The 20982-nt window shown below is 33.9% G+C and overlaps 1 protein-coding gene across 8 annotated transcripts in view; it reads right to left on the bottom strand.

Moving 5' to 3' along the window:
• The window catches only part of ARID4A (AT-rich interaction domain 4A), an 80813-nt gene that overhangs the window by 25844 nt on the left and 33987 nt on the right, over window positions 1–20982 (bottom strand). For 5 of the 8 annotated variants that reach the window (XM_056810821.1, XM_056810819.1, XM_056810818.1 and 2 more), the window contains exons 12-15: window positions 5711–5807; window positions 3660–3754; window positions 3418–3515; window positions 1418–1649 (exon numbers count right to left, since the gene is read on the bottom strand). In XM_056810821.1, the coding sequence (XP_056666799.1) occupies window positions 1418–1649; window positions 3418–3515; window positions 3660–3754; window positions 5711–5807 (522 nt within the window). The remainder of the gene's footprint in view (window positions 1–1417; window positions 1650–3417; window positions 3516–3659; window positions 3755–5710; window positions 5808–20982) is intronic. The other 3 variants (XM_016422140.2, XM_007472952.3, XM_007472950.3) reach the window with 1 other exon arrangement.

The following is a 20982-nucleotide window of genomic DNA, read 5'->3' as shown; positions in this document are numbered from 1 at the left end:
ACATTATAATCACCTCCAAACTTCTGCTAAGTCACCTGAAGTCATCATCAAAAACCCTAATTGTCCACTGGGAGAGTATTATATATAATTTAATGAAAATGAAGAAAAATCTACTTTTAAATTTTCAAATATTATATTGAATTATCTACTACAAATAAATTGATGTAACAAATACTCTTAGCAATTTCTGACTGTTAGGTTAGGTTATCAATGCTAAAATCCAAAGAGGTTGAGTATATTTATAATTTTATTCATTCATCAAATAGTTAATTTCATTTCAGTTCTGTATACCTCTGCTTTTTAATTCTCCTCAAATTTAAACTATCATGAAAAGAAAATGTATCTCTTAAAGTTCAAAAAAAATTAACATTATACAAAAATAATGATGAGAAAGAGAGAGAAAAATAGAAAGAGTAAGGTCAGTGCCAGTCTTCCCACCTTTGCCCCACCATACTATCTTTCATTCTGATCATGAGTTCATAATATTTATTTTTATAGATTAATTTTCTAGAAAGGCTGGTAGTCTATCTTTTCTTTTCCATATTCCATAGACTGGGAATGATTTTGAACAATATACTCGTTTGGCATACAAACACAATTATAAGAAAATAATTTCAGTATTTATGGAATTCATTTTAGGGTTTAACCTACAGCACCTGCCAACTGATTAGAAATAAAAAAACTTTTGTTAAAATGTCTTCTTGGTGTCTTCTTCTCTTCCATTTTTATAACTTTAAAATCTCTCTAAAGCTGCTTCTTCCTATGTTATTTATTTCATCAACATGAAAGTACATTCCTCTCGATATTTATTTTCCCCTTTCACCCCTGACCAAATTCTTTCACATCAGTATTGCTTTCAAATAATTTATGAATTAAGAAAACTTTCAGGATACATTATTTGTCACTTGCAAAAAAATGGCTATCTTACAACCTTCCATTCCAATGGAACGTCTCTAGGGTATTATTATTATTTAAATACTCACATAATATGTATTCATAGAATTTCAGGTCTCATACTCATACCAGAGATGTTTTGTAATTCCTAGTGAAAATGCACTAAAACAAGCATCAGAGGACGCTGTTTTTCTTTACCCTTCCTAATCTTTCATAAAAACACCATACATTGGGGGGGGGGGGGGCACCGCTAGGTAGCTCAGTGGATTGAGAGTCAAATCTGACCTCAGTCACTTCCCAGCTGTGTGACCCTGGGCAAGTCACTTGACCCCCATTGCCTAGCCATTACCACTCTTCTGCCTTGGAGCCAGTACACAGTATTGTATATTGGAGCCATACTGTGTATTGGCTCCAAGACAGAAGGTAAGGGCCTTAAAAAAAAAAAATAAACAAATAAAAACACCACGCACGCATTCTGAAAAATACTTAAAACCAAATAAAAATTAGTATTATAACCACTTACTCTTGGAGACTTTAATTCTACTTCTTCTTTTTCACTTTCACTATTTGAATCAATGTTTTCTTCAGTTTCACTTTTTACTTCTACTAAAGGCATTTCTTGCTCCACTTTCACAGTTTCTTCCATTGATTCCTCTATTTTTTTTATTTGTTCTATGACTTTTGGTTCATTATGATGAATGGTCCTAAACTGAATATTTGCAGAACGGCAATACTCCTCAAAACCATAGAGATATCTAAATAAACAAAATTTTAAAGAATATGAAAATTGCTGTACTTAAAATTCTGAAGAAATAAACGTTTGGGCAGAACAATTACTGGAAAAAATCTTAAGACTCAAAGTTCTTAACCAGTGGTCAGTGAACTTACTTTGTTTTTCTTTAATATCTTTTAATTTAATATTATCTTTCAATATAATTTGTTTCTTTTACTTTATGTCTTTAAAAACATTATTCTAGGAAGGATTTACCAGGGTGCCAAAATGGTCCAAGACAAAAAATGGTGAAAAACTCCTATGCAATAAAAAAAACAGCACTAAATTCTTTCCTTAAAAAGTCTGATTCCAAATCATTTAAAGGACAAACAGTAGAAGGTGAAAGTTTCCCAATATTTTAGAGTATTTGGACCTAATTTTAAAAATAAAAACATTTCCAAGACTGTCTCAGGATAATCATTGTATTATTAGTATTTACTAAGAAAACATTTTACAAAAATGTTATTCAGTTAACACTTATAAAAGAATGTATTTTATTAGCAAGAGACTCTAAAGACATTTTAAAAATGCTCAATATTCAAATAGATCAGTGATCTCATTGATTTTGGAGTTCCCTCCCACAATGCAGATCACAACCCATCCATGCCTTCCCATACTACATGACTCTTTTCCATGTCTGCCCCAAAGTTCATCACAGGAGTTCACCCAATATGTAGGGGTTCTTCCTTCATTTCTCCTGATATGGGAATATTAATGGATCACTCTGGCCGTCCCCATCATTCCTTGCTTTTTATCTTGCTTTGACCAGCACCCATCTTCTCTTTCCAGCATACAATTCTTGGATGACAACCTTTACTCCTGTTTTTCTTCAAAGTTCCTTGTTGGTTAAGTTGAAGCTTGCTCACACCTACCATGTGCCTTTCCATTGCCCTCTGGGTGTTGTTCACATTTAGTTCTTAAGAGGCAGTGGTGTTCCACGTCTCGCTGCCATCCAGCCAACACCAGTAAAATGTTTGTATTGAAAAGATCGGCCTTTGCTGTTATGAGAAGCTTGGGGTGAGTAAAAATTTCCTGCAATTTCCCAAAAGCAATTCAGCATGCTGTCTTCCTTCTTTCACCTCTGGGCCCAACTCTTTGTCCATCTGTATTGTTTGCCCCAAACACACACACTATTGGAAAAGCTCTATACAGTGCAAGTCTTATTATTTATTCAGTCTAATTTACTTGCTTTAAGCAATAAATTATCAAAATGACAATGGTTAGGTCACAAATGGATTCAGAGGCTTTGCAACACATTATAGTTTCCACAGTTTGGGAACCACTAATGCAATCTAATCATCTTTATTTTACAGCTGAAGAAACCAAAACCCAGAGATGGGAAGAGGCCTGGCCAAAGTAAAAAAGAGAGTAAAGTAGCAGAGATGGGATTCATCCTCAGATTCACTGACTGAAAAATCCATGGCTTTTTCCACTAGACCAGTTACTTCCTTCTCATTAAAAGAGATGAAGCTACATATCATACCTCATAATTTCAGATTACAAATATTGGCCAGACCCCTAGAACTTCAAAAGAAAGGAAGTCAAAACAACATAGGTCAAACTGAGGGGAAAAGGGTAACATTCTATATAAGTTTCAGTTTTTATTATCCAAAATAAGTCACCTAAGAATATCCTAATTTGTAATTTTTAAAAAGCAATGTTTTCTTATTATATATAACACAAATTTAATAGTTCTTCCCTAAAATAATTTCCTTAAATATTCATTCTGGATGCATAATTATACTACTTACTTCCTATATGCAGTTTTTACATTGTATGAAGCTGCGGAATTCAAAATAGGAATGCCAAGGTCCATATAAATTTGCTTCCAAACAGCACCACTATCAATCTGTAAAAGTAAATTTGATTTGTTAACAATTAGGTAGGAAATATTCATCATATCAATTTTTATGTAAACCAAGAAAATGCACACCAGCAGTTTCCTCTTTTAACCACATAAATACACATTCAGAATGAGCATTGCTGCACTTACGTTGTCACAGCCACCTTGATGATAAACCAGCCGGAAGAGTTTGAAGAGATTTAGATCTTTATAGCCCAAAACAGGTGGTTTATTGATGGGAGTACCTTTTTAATAAGAAAAAAATTTTTTGAATGAAATTTTAATTAAAATATAAAAGGCTTATTTCAAGAAAAATCCATCAATATTTGACTCCCCCCAAACTCTATTAGTTATAGTCTCTCACTTGAAACAATCAGTCAGCATCTTTGCTCTACTACCCAGCAAATACTGGAAAGGATCTTCAACTGGTATGAGACAATCTAGAATTCAATTTGAGTCAATTCAGCAAACATTTATTAAGCGCTTCCTATGACAGGCACTGGGAATACAAAGACAAAAAAGAAATCCCTGCTCATGAGGAGCTTACATTCTCCTGGGGAAAACAACATGCAAACAGACAAGTAAACACATGATAACTTAAGAAAGAATATAGTACTAGCAACTAGGTGGGGGAATCAGAGAAAGCTTTCCATAGTAGATAATACATTTGCTTAACCTTATTGCAAATTAAGGCAAGTGAGTAGAAAGTACATTCTAGTTACTCCAGAACATTGTGAAGCAGCCTTGTAAAGGCACAAAAGAAGGAGGTAGAGTACTGAATTCTAAAAACAGCAAGTAGGACAATTTGGCTAAAATGAAAAATATCATGTCCCAGGTAACTTTGGAGATGGGAAGGAAGGTTGTTTCTTACAATGTATCTACTTCTGATGAAATTCAATTTTAAAATTAAAAAGCAAAAAGTACTTTTCTAACTATATAAATATTGGTCTTAGTGCTGGTAGGCATAACTATTTCTGACCTAAGAATATGAAGCTGGAGAACTGAGGATAAGGAAAGGAGTTTATGGTCATTAACCCAATTTTTATTTTTGTTTATAACTGGTAGGAACAATTTAACACACCTGGCAAAACTACTTAAAGTAGAAGGATAGAAGGTTAATTTTGTTGACCAGAAACCATTATATGACCTGATGAACATCTCCCAAGGTATTTTTAGCATGAGCATGAGTCAGTTGATGTATGTTGAGTACCCGAAAATATGTATATTTCTACTTCAAGGTCCATTCTTATTGCACAAGCTAGCAATAACTTAAAGAGTTAATCCACAGAGTAGATGAGAATACTATAAAGATAACTAGGCAATGTGCATTGGAAACTAGGCGGGGGGGGGGGGGGGGGGGGGGAGGGGGGGGGCGCCTTATGTGTTATAACAGATCACCTCTTGCTTTTACATAGGACAATAACAACTGTGGACCAGCTATGTGATTCAGTGGATAGAGAGCCAGGCCTGAAGACAGGTTTAAATCTAGCCTTGGATGCTTCCTAGCTGTGTGATCCTGGGCAAGTCACTTAACCTCAAATGCCTAGCCTTACTGCTCTTCTACCTTGGAATAGATACTTAATATTGATTCTAAGACAGCAGGTAAAAATTTAAAAGAACAAAAGCAAAACCAAAACCCACCTATTTTAATGTTAACCGGTATTTATTTATGAAAGTTTGAAATAGGACATTATACAATTTTTAAAATGTATTTCCACTAAAAATATACTTTACATTTGCCTTTTTGAAGTACTAGCTGACACTGTTTGCTTCAATGGTGAGGGAAAGGGGGAAAACTAAATAAGTGATTTCTTTGGTATAGGAAATTGTTGGTATTGTAACTTCCTCTACGAATGTATATTTGCCCTTTCTTTTTTTAGAGAATTTGCCTGAGGCATTAAGAGGTTAAGTGATATGCCCGAAGTCACACAGCCAGTACTGATCTACTTCTAAATCCAGGTCTTTCAGATTCCAACTAGCTATTTATTACATTATATTGTCTTTTTATTTAATATTTTTATAACTAATGACACAAAAAGATTTTGTACTCTATAATGAATAATTAAGCATCAATAGAAATTAATTTATAAAGTAGTATATTGTTAAAACAGTTTGCAAATAACAGTCCTTAAATCTAGGAAGTTAAAAAAAAGTAACTTTTATTAAACCATTTTGTTATTTTAAAGAATATAGTAAATTACCTCTGTCTTCCATAAACTTATAAAGCTGTTGGAGGAAGTTGTCCCTCTCTTCAGGATCAAGCTCTTCTTCAGGCTGCAAAGACAAATGTTGAGTGAACTGTTGAGAAAAGGTACAATATTATCTTATGAAACTTTATTTTTTATGGCTGGGAAAAGTAAGAAAATCATTCAGATAAAAAAGGCATGATAAATGTAAGCATTAAAGGAAACATTAAACTTAATGTGTAAAATCTAAACACATACAAATATATTTAGGACATGACTAATAATAACTATAAAGCCAAAAGATTAAAAAATTAGAACACATAAGGTATTAGCTATTTTAAAAAAGGTGGCCTAGAAAACTAAGTTGAAGAGATATAATTCAAGAATTAATAGATTCCTTGAAAATCATGACTAAATTAAAAAAAAAAAACCTGGACAAAATAATTCAAGAAATGATCCAAGAAAACTGCTCGGATCTAGTAGAACTAAAGGGCAAAATAAAAACAGAGTAAGCGTTCACTGTCTTCAAGGATCTTAGAGGAAAGACAACTGGAGTTTCTGAAGATGATTTGTTTTATTGATTTTCCAGAGTAAAAAATAGAAGGGGGGAAGGAATAATATTAGGGAAAAATGAAGAGAAGAGCTTTTACTATTTTTCATAATTGGGATATACCAGAAGAATATACAAAACATGTGAGTACTGAGGAGGGGAAAATAGATTATCTCAAAACTCTTGCTTTCATCAAAACCAAAATCTCTCTCTCTTTTCATCCAATTATACTTCTTTGGATTTCTCTGTCATGTCTCCAAGAACCTCATCGCTTTGGGGACTTCCATCTCATCAGTATCCTTTGCCTATGGGACCTCTCTTACTACAGGATAGAGAAGACATTTCCTCTCAAAAACCTGCATTTATGGAGGGTTCCAAGACCAACCATCTCTTCATTTCTGACCTGGGTACATTCCTTTGGACTTCTCTTATTATAACCCTTCCACCTCAGGGTACATTCTCTTCCCCTTCACCCCCCACCCATTTTTCAGTTTCCTGTTGGCTGTTGTCTTTCCTCATAAGATTGTAAATTTCTTGTGGGCAATCTTTCTTTTATTTCTATCTCCAGCACTTAGTACAAAGCCTTAATAAATGTTTAATGACAAACACCAACCCACATCTACCTTACCATATATACTCTAGGGAAAACTTTACTACCTTAGTAGAGAATATCTCTGAGACTCTATCCTAAGGCTAACTATAAATCCAATCTGTTTCCTGCTCTAAAGCATTCTTGCTCTAATTATAGTTTTCCTCTGTTGGAATTCTAAAAATTCAATGCAACATTTATTAAGGGTCTATTATATTTAAGATATTGTGCTTGGAGCAAGGCATACAAAGACAGAAATAAAAAATTCTGCCCAAGAGCTTACAGTCTACTGGCTATATTTGAGGAGGAAAAGAATAATTCAAATTAGAGAATTAAAAAATTTTTCAAGTAGAAAAGTGGCACCTAGTTGGAGCTTTCAAAGAGGCTAAGTATCTAATTCAATTCAAGAAGAACTTTAAAGCATCTACTATGTGCCAGGCACTATGCTAGGTGCTGGAGATAAAATGAAAAACCTAAAAGAGTTGCTCCTGTCAAGGTACCCAACCTGTGTGTTATATGTGAAAGGGTGTGGGAAAGCAGTACACAGGGAAGAGAAAGAAATTATGCACTGCCAAGTCAATACAAAATATATGCAAAGTAAATTAATGAATTACTATGGTGGAAAACAACTGGAAATTGAAGAAGTGTCAACAATTGAGGAATAGCTAGGCCAGCATTAGCCAACATTTTTGAGATCATATGCTCGAAGAGCAACTTCAAGCTGTCTGTGAGCTCTCTGCATTACCCCAGGCAGCAGAGGGAGGAATTGCTAGCTATAGGGGGCTGGACAGAGGGGAGGGGCATGTGAAAAATGTCCTTGGGGGAATGGAACAGCCCTTTCAATGCTGCCTGGGCACCTATGCCATCATTTCTCCAACAAAGAGCTAGGCAAATTAAGGTATATTAATGTGAGAAAGTGAACAGAAGCAGCACAGTTTAGCCAATAACATTCGTGCAAAAACAAACACCTTTGAAAGACTTTGTTTATGATCATTGCAATGACCAAGCATGATTTCAAAGGACTAGTGATAAAATATGCTACCCATTGTCTTAAAAGAAAGGTGATGAACTCAAGAGTACAGATTGTGATATATTTTCAGATTTGGTCAACACAGGTACTTATTTTCTTAATTATTTATATGCTACCAACAAAAAGTAATAGATCACTGAAACTTACTGGGATAAAATTTATGAAATAAGAATGTCTCTAGAAGGTTAAACTTTATTCAAATTAAAGAAGATAAGCCAAATAAAGTATCAGAAGTCAGTTTATTAAAGATATATTCTTATGTACAGAAATCTGGAACTAACATGATAAACACTTGGATGAAGATTAGAAGAGATAAAAAGAAGAGATTTTGTCATTATGTTACATGGACAAAAAAAGGGAAATAGATCATAATTCTAGCACACAAGGATGAGACAAAAATAATGGAAAATTAAAGTTATGGGATTATCTCTGGGACCTTTCTGCCAAGTAGCTATAATTTGCTGAGGTGCTTATATTGATAATTCCATCCTGCAAAAAGTAAAGGACCAACAAGGAGAAATTCCATTCTGATTCAGAATCAGACAGTATACCAAAATTCTATAAAAACATTGTCAGGAATAGAAAATCTTAGAATGATTTGAGACTAATAATAGTAAAATCTAGGGACAACAAAAAGGCCTTGTTAACTTTATTTGGGAATGGGGAAGAACAATTCTAAGGTATCATCTCATACTAATCAAATATGCAAATATGATAAGAGAATAAAAGTCAATGTTCCCAGAGTTGTGAAAAGACAGGCAGAGGGTAGAATCAAGAGGGCAAAGAAGGTACATGGACCCATCTGATTTCTACCAAATTACTCTGCAAAAAACTATGCTGTAATACCTCAAAATGAATTCTGGAGCAGCACAGCCCACAAAAAGACAAGTTGAAATAACGTTTTAGCTCAAAAGAACTTAGAAGGCTAGCACAAGGGATCTAGAGTACCTGGGTAGAGTTGGAACTCATTGTACCAGGCACTTAGGCAGGCCCCACTGCAGCAATGGGCCCTGGGTACAGCTGAAGCAGCAGCAAAGGCTTCTGGAGCTCTCAGCCACAGATAGTAAAGGCAGAGGGAGAATGAGGGTAGTGGTCAGACAACTGCTCAGGGATTACAGGGTCCCTTTACTGACTCTCGGTGCAAGACAGATGTCAAGAGATATTCATTAAGGTTAAAGTGTATATGTCCTTACATTGGGAGATGATTCTTGTAACTCCAAAGAACTTTGTCATTATTAGGGCAGTATGAAAGACTATACATAGACAGACGGCAAGAGAGTGAGCTGAATATGATGGGATAATATAAAAAAATAAATAGGAAATTCATTGGGAGAAGGGGGGAAGAGAAAAACAGAATGGGGTGAATTATCACACATAAAAGATATGAAAGAGCTTTTACAGTGGAGAGGAAGATGGAGGAGGTAGGGATATCATGTGGACCTTACTCTCATAGGAAATGGTTTAATGAGGGGAGAACAAACACAATCAATTAGGTATAGAAAGCTATCTTACCCTATAAGAAAATAGGAGAGGAGGGGAAAAGAGAAAAGGGTAGAGCTGAGAGAAAATAAAGCAAATTGGAGCAGGTACAGGCCAGAAACTAAAAAGGAGAAAACAGGGTAGAGAATACATGCAGTAATCATAATGGTGAAAAATTATTTTTACAAGTCTTTCTAATAAAGGCCTTGTTTCTCAAATATGTAGAGAAATGAGTTCAATATCTAAGAATACAAGTTATTCCCCAATTGATAAATGGTCAAAGAATATGAAGAGGCAGTTTTCAGACAAAGTAATTATTGCTTACCATCTCAATAGGGTTGGGTATGTAGAGGGGGGAAAAGAGAAACGAAGACTCAATGTTCTTTGAAAAATGTCGGAAATTGGTTTTATATATAAATGGAAAAAATAAAAATAGATCCCAATTTTTTAAAAGTCAGGTACAATAATGAATGACATTTGATGAACATTAAACAAGCATTAAGCACCCAAGAACATATATTAAATACTGGAGATACTAAGAACCCCCCCCAAAAAAATATCTTTAAAGTGCTTATCTTAACTGTTATATAGACACTATTTTTTAAGTCCCTGTCTTTGAGAAACCTATATTCTATTAACAATGAAGATAGTTGACCTTAATGTTTTAACCACACTGGCTCATTTGATTTTTATAACAAATTCATGTAGAAATTAGAAGCATTATCATCATTACTTAACTACAGTGCCTAACATAAAGTAAGGACTTAATATTTTATCTAAAGTAAGGACTTAATATTTTATCTAATTTTTTTTATTACCATTCCAAACATGAGAGAACTGAGGCCTAAAGAGAGTAACTTGTAAATACTCACAAGTAATCTTGCCTTTGGACACATAACAACTGTGATAAACAGAATTCAAAGTCAGGTCTTTCTGACTATTCTCCAAATCTCTTTTTTTTTTAAATCCTGGCCATCATTTCATATGCAACTGGATTGGTAGATTTATATACACTGTTTAATTTGCTTTACTTTTAAAGCCAATGCTTCAGTAAAGAAAGATAAACCCGAAATGTATTATTTTATAAGAAAAGGCATAACTAAGTACACATGACTTTCAATGATATAGAGTGCATTAGATCAGGAAAATCATTCCTCTTCTTCTCCCCTTCTCCCCATGACATTCCCCATTCAGGAAAATAAACTAATAAATGACTGTGCCAGGGCAGCTAGATGGCTCAGAGGATTGAGAGCCAGGACTAAAGACAAGACGTCCTGGGTTCAAATTTGACCTCCAATACATCCTAGCTGTGTGCCCCTGGGCAGGTCACTTAATCCCAATTTCTTAGCCCTTACCTCTCTTCTGTCTTGGAACCAATAATTAACATCAATTCAAAGACAAAAAATGAGAATTTTTTAAACAACAAATAAATAAAAATAAATGACTGCCCTGAATGACAATTTCATTAGGTATGAATTTTGGTTTATGAAGTCAGCTCTTAAAGACAGTAAGTATATATAGCAGGGACATCAGTCCAAATCATACCCAAAGTCATGTTTTAAACCACTATCCACGTCATCAGCCACCTTATTAGTTTTTTGTTTTGTTTTGTTTTTGGTGGAGGGCTACTTTCCAGGCACAAGGGACAGCTTTTCTGAAGGCAGGAAATGGAATGTTAGTTGGTTGGCATGTATACAGTGTGAAGGAAAATAATATGAAATGAACAGAAATACTGATTGGAGCTAGACTGAAATGGACTATGAATGACACAATGGGAGCTTGTATTTTCATCTAAGGGCCATTGTTTCTCAAATACACTAAGCACATAGCTATCCAGATAGTCTCTTTCTAAAAAACCCTAAGACTATTTCACCTTTCTTCAAGAACCAGTTCCCTGGGGGCAGCTGGGTGGCTCAGTGAATTGAGAGTCAGGCCTAGAGATGGGAGGTCCTAGGTTCAAATCTGGCCTCAGACACTTCCCAGCTGTGTGACCCTGGGCAAGTCACTTGACCCCCATTGCCTAGCCCTTACCACTCTTCTGCCTTGGAGTCAATACTGTGTAATCATACACAGTATTGACTCCAAGGCAGAAGGTAAGGGTTTAAAAAAAAAGAAAAAGAAAAAGAACCAGCTCCCTATTCTTCTTCATGCAGTCTGTATTTTAAGTAAAACTGCCTCTCACCTCCATGCCTGAAATACACTCTCTCCTCACTTCTATTTCTTAGAATCCCTGGATTCTATAGAGGTTGAGCACAAGCATCACACCTTCTAGAGGAAATTTTCCTGGGTTTTCTTTTGATCACTCAATCACAAATTTTTATTAATCACCTCCTAAGTGCCAGTCACTGTATTAGGTGCTGAGGACAGAAAAACAAAAGTGAGATAGTCCCTGTAACCTCAAAGAGTTTCCATTATATTAAACAGTGGAATGTGGTTTGTGTTTTCTTCCTTCTTATATGATCATGTGCATATTTATCCATTTGCATATTGTATCTATGAAGAAAAATGTTAACTCCTTGAGGGTGATGAGTCTGTTTGGGGTTTTTTGTTTTTGTTTTTTTATCTTTTTATTGCTAATGCCTAGAAAGCACTTTTGTATGAAGAATATTCTTAATAAATAACTATTATATTGTATTAGAGTCACTGAAAAGTCTTAAGCCAGAATCACACATTCAGACCTCTGTTTTAGGAAGATTATATTTGCAACTGTGTAGAGAACAGACTGGAAAAGACAGAAAGGGGAAAACTATTTAAAAGGAAATTGAAATAATCAAGGCAAGTGGTGATAAGGAGTTTAGTTAGAATAGTTGCCAAGTAATTGAACAGAAAGAGAGAGACATCAACAAAAGTTAGTGAGAAACAAGAAAATTTGGTAATAGATATAGAATAGATATAGGGACTGGAGAGGATGGAATGAGGTTTTCATATAACATAAAGAACAGCTGAAGATGACTTCAAGATTGTGAATGTAGGTAAATAGAAAGACAATGGTGGCCTCAACTAAAATCTAGAGGAAAGGATAAAAGGATAAAGAATTCTGTTTTTGATATGTCGAGATGCTGATGAGACTAAATGTCTAGTAAAGAGAGGCTAGAGGTCAGGAGAAGTTGTGGGTTCACTATATGGTCTGAAAGTCATCTGCATAGAGATGACAACTGAATCTTTGGAAGCCGATGAGATCATTATAAAAGCTATAGACTAAAGGTCTAGGCAGAGAGTTGGGATATAGCTATATTAGCCATAAATAATGATCCCACAAAGGAGTGTTAGAAATGTTCAAGCAGGTACACTATTAACACAGGAGAGACAATAGTCAACAGTGGCAAAAGCTGCAGAAAACTAGTGGGATGAGGACTGTAAATGGGCCATTAAGTTTAACGCTTAAGAAATTGATGAAAAAAACTGTAAACAGCATGTAACTGGTGGAATCAAAAGCCAGCTTATAAGGGGTTCAAAGTAATCAGGAAGTAAGGAAATGGAAACTATAATTATAGGCAGATTTTTAATGAATTTGTTCATGAAAGGATAAAGAAATAATAGACTGAAAGGATGACAGAGGAAAATGATTTTTTTTAGAGGACAGGGGGAGGCCTGGACATGTTTATAGACACTTGAGAAGAAGGAATGTTGATAAGGAAAGTCAAATATGAGAGAGTGAAGGGTAATTTCTGAAAGTTCCATATGATAAAAGGAGGGGATGGAATTAAAAGCATTCATAGAAGGACTGGCTTTGGCAAACAGAACTACTTTTTCCTCATAAAGTAAAACAAAGGAGAGAATAGGGGCACAATATTAGAGTTTTGAGACACTAAAGGGTTAAAAATGGAGAGGTTGAGCTGGATGGCCTAGATATTCTTTTTTTTAATTTATTTAACCTTACCTTCTGTCTTGGAAGCAATACTTTGTATTGGTACTATGGCAGAAGAGTGGTAAGGGCTAGGCAAGGGAGGTTAAGTGACTTGCCCAAGATCACATAGCCAGTAAGTGTCTGAGGCCACATTTGAACCTAGGACCTCCCAAATCTTGACTCTCAAAACACTGAGTCACCTATCGGCCCCCTGGCCTGGATATTCTAAGTGAAGTAGAAGAGATCCTCTGCTAAGAAGGGAGAAAGGAACTTAAGAATGTCTTCTGAGTTTAAAAATCTTTGATAGATGCACAAGTAAATTCAAGGGCCTGGGAAGTGTTCCTTTCTTGACCTTCTTGCCTTTTTTCTCTCTCTTCTGACACTCCTATGAGAATGGCAATCTTTGGAACTTTATTGGTCCTTCCAGCTTAATTGTTAATAGTTTATATCACTTACTGTTTTAAAGTATGCTTTATACCTTCCAGAATATGAACATTTAAAACTTGTTAAAAAAATTATTGATGAGAATATCACAAAATGATTAAAATGTTCTATAGCAAAATGATCATTATCAAAAAGCTCTTTAAAAAATAAATTAATGCTAAATAGCAAATTGCTAAAAAATTCCAAGTAACGATACTTACAAGCTATGACCTAATTATTTGAAAAATCTTACAACAATTCCCATTAGAATGAAAATGTTTTTTCAGAGGTGTTTGTCATAATCTTTGACAATTTGGATGCACAGCCATTCAGCTATGAATGACTCCAAACCTCCAAAATAAATAGAATGAACACTGTACAAAACCCAAAATACATCATCTTATCTTGTGGGTCAGAATTGAGGAATCTAGGTTGAATAAATGCAATCATTTCAAATTTTAATCTGATTTTTCCTTAATAAATAAAAAATGAGAATGCAAACATATCACTGATTTAAAATGCATACTAGTTCATCTTCAAATAATGCAACACACATCCTTTTCTGAAGCATAAATTCCCAATATCATTAAACCAAATACTACTCCACATTCAGTAAATACTTATTGTAAATACTCCTTTAAAAGAGCAAAATCAAAGTCTCTCTCCTTACATGGTGGCTTAAGCAAATTTTGTTTAAATGAAAACAGTCCCAATTATATCCTCAGTAAGTTACATTCAAAACATCTCCACAAAAGTATAACTGAGGTGCAACTGCCAACTGACAGACTCAAAATACAACAAACAAGAATAACTTTTTAAAAATGTCTTTTTTTCAGCGGTAATCAATTCCTCACAGAAAAACTAAAAACCAGAAAAAATTAAGGCCATTCTGTTTTCCATGGCAAAAATTATTTTAAGTCTACGGGGAGATACTTCAAAACTTACTGAACTGTAAACTTTGAATGAAGGAGGAAAATACTTCTGATTGCCTGGACAATATATTCATGCTCTTGAACAAAAGTCCTATTCTTATGACTAAAGGTAACATAGAAATAACTAATTTATTGAAGACTATATTAATTCTGGTACATATTAGCAAACTGAAAAGGTTTTGAGTATAGGTTTCAACATTAGATGATTGACCACCAAGAAATAAAATAAAAATCATGCATTATTTATAATAACAATCAGTCTCATGTCAAAAAATGACTACCAACAGACCAAATATTGGTGGATCAATTATCTTAAAAGTATATTCTCCTAAACAAATGCATGTTGCAACCCTAACATGCTTTTTCATCTTGAGCAATTCGTCCTCATGTCTGTGTTAGAAAAATCTATTTAAAATACTAAAAGCTTTCTTATTATTCTTTGAACATATCAAAGACATCTATGTGCAACTTGGGTAATGAATCCTGTGGTGTCCCATTCCCACTATATGTCTTTTATGATGCTTTTTATATTAGTTCTTGCATTGTTAACATGCTACAATCTAGTTATTTTTCCATTATTGAGTTACTTGTAATCTTATTTCTTCAGAAATTGTGGTGTTCCATGATTCCCTGTCATACTGCATTACTAGGAATTATTAAAATAGATGAGTTGCTGCAGTAAGGAGAAATTTTGGATAATTGAAAAATCATAGTACAAATTCCAAAATATAAATCTACTTGATCCCCTCAAGTTTTATGTTTTTGGTGTTTTTATTTAAAACAGTAGACCTGAGGGCAGCTAAATGGCTCAGGGAATTGAGAGGCAGGCCAGGAGATAGGAGGTCTTGTGTTCAAATCTGGCCTCAGACACTTCCTAGCTGTGTGACCCTGGGCAAGTCACCTAACCCCTAATGCCTAGCCCTTACCACTTTTCTGCCTTGCAACCAATACACAATATTGATTCTAATACGGAAGGTAAGGGCTTAAAAAAATTACTGTGTAAACCTCCTTCTATCTAAATGTGTATAACTTATGCTTCCAAAAAGAATACTTCCTGAATATTATACTCAGTTAATTTAGGTTTCAAGATTTTTTTAATGGCTTATGAGATTTAGAACAGGAAGGGAATTTAGAGGTCATCTTGTCTAACTCATAGTAGAAAAGAAATAAGAGGTCTAAAAAAGTTAAATGATTTTGTCCAAGATTACTCAGGCAGTAACCCAGATCCCAACTCCAAATCCCATTTTCTTTCTACTATCTAAACTATGCTTTCACTAGCTTTATCCTTTTAGAAAGGGTAACTAAGCTAGATTTCTTAAAAAAAAGTTAGATTTCTAGAAAGGCAACATGGTGTAACAGAGTCTGCCTGAGAGTTAGAAAGGCCTACGTACAAGAACTGACAAGGTTGGTTGTAGGACACTCACAAATCACCTATACCCTCAGTGGCTCAAGTAACTCAAGTAAGCTCAAGTAATTGAGCTGCAGAACAGTTATTAACTTGCATACACAGAATATATTTCCTTTCTGATGAGCTACCTTTGCCAGTGAAATCACAGACACAGATCTATGAAAATATATTCTATAGAAATCTTATCATAGGTAATACCCATACTGTGTTTCTTCTCCCATCCCCACCCCTCACCAGCCCATCCATTTACATACTGGCTCTAACAGCAAATGGTTTTTGGCCATAATCTGTGTTAGCTAGTTCTTATAGTTAGTGTAATTATTCTCTTATGAATAACACAATTTTAAAAATTCTTCACTCTAAAAAGCAATTGTAAACGCTAATTAATAAGTCTAAACTTAAATGGGAAAATTTTCTAAAGACTTCCCACTATTCTTAATGCAGAATATGGACAGGAATGGATAAGAAATATATGTACAAGTACACATATGTGAAAGACCTTGCATGTACAAAATCCCATGAATCTTGTTCATCCGTACTAGATGATCTAACTTCAACCAACAATGAATATAACCTTTACCCTATGAAGAAAAGGCTTGCTTACTGTGGGAGGCATGTTTAATCTACTTATAACAACAAAACTAATTTAAAGAACTTTGATCCTTTTAAGTTTAGTATCTGAATTGATGCTAATTACAAATTAGTTAAATTTATTCATTTAAAGGATTAGCACTTAAAAATAATTATTCAGCAGTAAGTCTACATTATTAGGTGGTCTGAAAATTTCACTTAACTGCAATTCATTATGCTTAAATTAGTGCTTCCAATAAATTATGGTAAATAATAAAGTTTAGTTGTATAAGCAAATAGGCAAATAAAGCATATTTATCCAAAGAGTACATAAAATGGTCATCTACAAAATGCCTCTTCACTTCTGATAAATGAACTTCTTTTTCTAAAGTTCCCCCCCAAAATCAATAGACATTTAACAAAAACAGTTTAGGAGACCTTGGAATAAAATCTAAGTACAGAATGAATAGAAAAATCTCAGAATAGCCAAATACCTCTGGAATACTTACCTCAGATGTCCTAAACAACCATCTACGTCCCAGTAGACTAACCTGCTCTATTCAACCCAAACAAAAATAAGTCAAAAGTAAATAAGAAGTTGACAACACTGCTGCGTGAAACTATACTTTTAGAGATCCCTATATCACACATTCTACAGTATGATAATAAACTTTTAAAATAAAAATATTTTAAATTAACCTTGAACTATTATTTACTCTAATAATAAAAGAGATTTTATGATTTTAACATGAAAGATAGATGCTTCTTTCTATCCATTTAATTCATAATTAGTTAGCTTTAGGTTAGGGTCATCTCTGACAACAGAACCACCATTAGAATCTCAATACCTTACTCCAAATACTTGAAATAATACATTTCCTGTGCAGTACTCTGAAATCTAAACTACACTGGCTAATCAAAGTAAAATTATGTTTATTTCTTCCAAAATTCTTCCCCCAAAAATGAAGGGAAAGGGAAGAGGGCCTAAAACCAAAGTCCCTCCAGGGTAAGGCTATGGGTATATATTTAAATGGAAGCTGTCATCAAAATGCATACATACCAGCATATTAAGACTATCAATATGCACTTGAACCCAAAATCTAAAACAAAATTCTCATTGCAATAATTGTAAGACATCAAATACCTCTATGATTTTATTATATAAAATTTGGTTGCCCCACAAAGCACCAAGGCCAGCCAGAATAAAGCATTTTTTAGATTATTTGTTTGACCAGTAAGCAAATTACACTTCATTAGAAGTAAAACCTCTTAATTACTTTGTTAAATCTTAAGGTGGTTTTGGCTATTCATAATGAAATAAAATTATCTGACCTCATTTATTTGATAAGGGCCTATAATGATAAAATCAGGTAGGCCTGGGTTGCATAGTCATCAGATTTAAATTCACATTTTGAGTGCCTTTCCCTATCTTTTGAGTTGAAAAAGATAGATGAAAGTATCTTACACTTTATCAAAGCAAAGAAAACTAGGAAATGAAAAATGCGAAAGAAAGTAGGTGTCATATATCAGTTGGAATGATTCAGCAATTGAATCCTTAGAGCTAGCTGCCCAAAATGCAGTTCATTTTTATAAGCAACCAAAAAGCTGAGCCAAGAAAATCTACTTGTTTAGCCTGAAAATAAACAATTAAATAAAACCAGTTCTAATCAAATACACTAACAAAGTAAGCATTCAAAACTTATAACCTTGTGAAATATAATTTAAAATAAAAAATCATATAAATCAATTCCCCTCATTTGGGGTAGGATGTTAGGGAAAAAGTGTGCATGTATTTTTTTCCCCTTGTGGGTAAAAAGTATTCTATCTACTTTATTATTTTATTAACTAATGCCTTTACCACCTAATACATCTTAAATCTTAAGGTTCTTACCTTATTTAATGCCCTTACTTGTTACCTGCAAACAATAGGTACCTATAGTTCTTCCTTATCCTTTTAAACACAGCTTTTATTTTCTTAGAGAATAGATTATAATATTTATCAGTTTCAGAAAAAAAGGCTATTTGCTTATTCAGATTTGTGTATACATTTTAAAACAGATCTCTCTTTCCCTTTGTTTAAAAATTCACAGGGGTTTTGGATAGAATGTATACTAAGAAAGAAAGAACAAAAATTGTAGCAAGAACAAAACATACTTAAAATATTTAATATTTGGCATTTACAATGCAGAATTCTAACAGATCCTAATAAAAGATTATAACAGACTGCATCAGCTCACACCCTGCAAAATGTGGCCTGTTCACTGAAAACACCTATCTCCCCAAATAAATAAATATAATTTCTGAAACTACAGTAACAAAATAAATTTAACATTCTCTGTACATTGCAACTATAGTTTTTGCAAGATTATTATGTTAACAATATTAATTTGCAAATCTACTTTATATATCAAGAAAATAATTATTCCATCTGATTTTCTAAAAATAGATTCCAACTGTCTTCTCACAAGAAAACATTTATTTACCCCTGATCCCACCACATTTTCCACAGCACTAAAGCCTGTATTTTTCATTTAAATACACATTTTTAGTAAATAAAATGGCATTCAGTGTATCAGACACACACAAAAAATCTTACCTATATGATGCATTTTCTTTCAAATGTAAACTGGTTTAGATTCCTCTTCTACTCAGACAGCACAGTGTTTAGGCATTTTTTAGTCTAACTTGCAAATATTTGCTTTCTTACTCGTGGCATAGCATCCACACAGTTATACTGCATTACTTACATTCTCTTCCACATAAAAAATCAGACATTACATGAAAGGAAAAGAAAGACAGTCCATTTCAAAGCATCTGGCAAACCTCCACTGGCAACCTGCCAAGCCTCTGCTAAACCTTCCTGTCTCTCTGAGCATGCTCACATAAAACTAACAGCATGTTACTATAGCAACACCGTAGGTATCCTATAAGTATGAACAGCCATTCTGATTTCAGTAACAAAACCAAATATTGCTGGAGAAGTATAAAGAAAAAAATACCCCATCTTCTTTATCTCCCATCCCCACTCCAAAGTAAACATTTTATTTTCAAAGAAGCGAATATCTGTTTACATAATAAAGACATTACACTTTTCCAAGCAAATGCCCGAAATGTGCAAATATCCCTACTTTTCAATATCTTTAGTCCCCCTAAACTCCTTCATCCAAATGCAAAGGGAAAATCTGATATGTAATATAAAGCAATTTCACTTCATGTTATGTGAAAAGTCAACTATTTAACATGAAATACGAATAGCTTATGGTTGCTCAAGGAAGCATTTCATGATTCTGTAATAATAGGTTTGCTTAAAAAATACACATTTACATGTATATAAAAGGTCTAACAGCAGAATTTGGAGAATTTAAATATGTACCTTAGCTTTGCAAAGTGACAAATAAAAACTTGAGGGGCAACATGATAATCTACAAATTTACTATATATTCCCTAACACTTTAATTTGGGTTTTATTTTTTCTGCAAAAATCTTTTGAGGAAAATAAAAAGTGGGTTTGTGTGTAGAAAAATATATGTAAATAATTATTTAACTTGGGAACTATTTCTTTGTAATTTATTTCTCTTTTCCCCAATACTTAGATCTATGATTTCATTAGAGGAGGGACATCTTGGCTTTACCAGGCAAAATTAGGGATTTAAATAAGAACTGTAGCCAGATAACAGGTAGAACTCACAACAAAGGAAAATTGTTTTCTTATAAAAATACAAAGGAAATCTACTTTTAGAAAAATCAGAGGTTGGAGGTTACATTTTCTGAAATGAAAGCAGATTTGCCAGCTTACTTTGAAAGAAATAAAAGTCCATTAACTCCATCATCTGTTATGGAGAGCTGCTAGAAAGCAATGGTGACTAGAACATACTCACAAATCTAGTTTGTGTTGGAGGCAGAAATAGATTCCAGGTGTTCCTGCCTCAGTGGTCTATCTAAGCTACTTCTCTTGATATGTATAACAGGCATTGAACATGAATGACTTGATACTTAACTCATTTCTTTCATATCCCAAAGATCTATATAATTTTGTTAGTATCGGTACTCCCTCTATTAAGGATGAAGAAAACTACTTATAAGCAGGTTATTTTTAAGGATGCTATAGTTGAAAAAATGCATTCCTTTTCAGTCAACTTGATGATTTTGAACTTCCCTAAAATTCTTGGACAACAATCCATTCTGAGGCTCTTACTTTGTAGGTTGGAAGGATAGAGAGAGGAAGAGATGGGGGGAAGGTGGGGGACATTTTAGTGAAACATAAGAGAAAGACTTGAGTGAGGCAACCTTCACTTATCAGTCATACAAAATAAAACCCCCAAACCCAATCTCAGTGAGGAAAAGTGGGAAGAATAGTTATAAAAAAAAGCCAAAACTTAATTTAAACTTAAATAAGAATTTTACCTTTTGATAATGAGGAAGAAAGCATAACAAAGAATAATTGTTTTCTTATAAAAAC

Source organism: Monodelphis domestica, chromosome 1, assembly GCF_027887165.1.
Source record: "Monodelphis domestica isolate mMonDom1 chromosome 1, mMonDom1.pri, whole genome shotgun sequence".
Taxonomy (NCBI): Eukaryota; Metazoa; Chordata; class Mammalia; order Didelphimorphia; family Didelphidae; genus Monodelphis; species Monodelphis domestica.
Note: the sequence above shows the minus strand (reverse complement) of the source record. Positions and strands in the feature narration are given on the sequence as shown.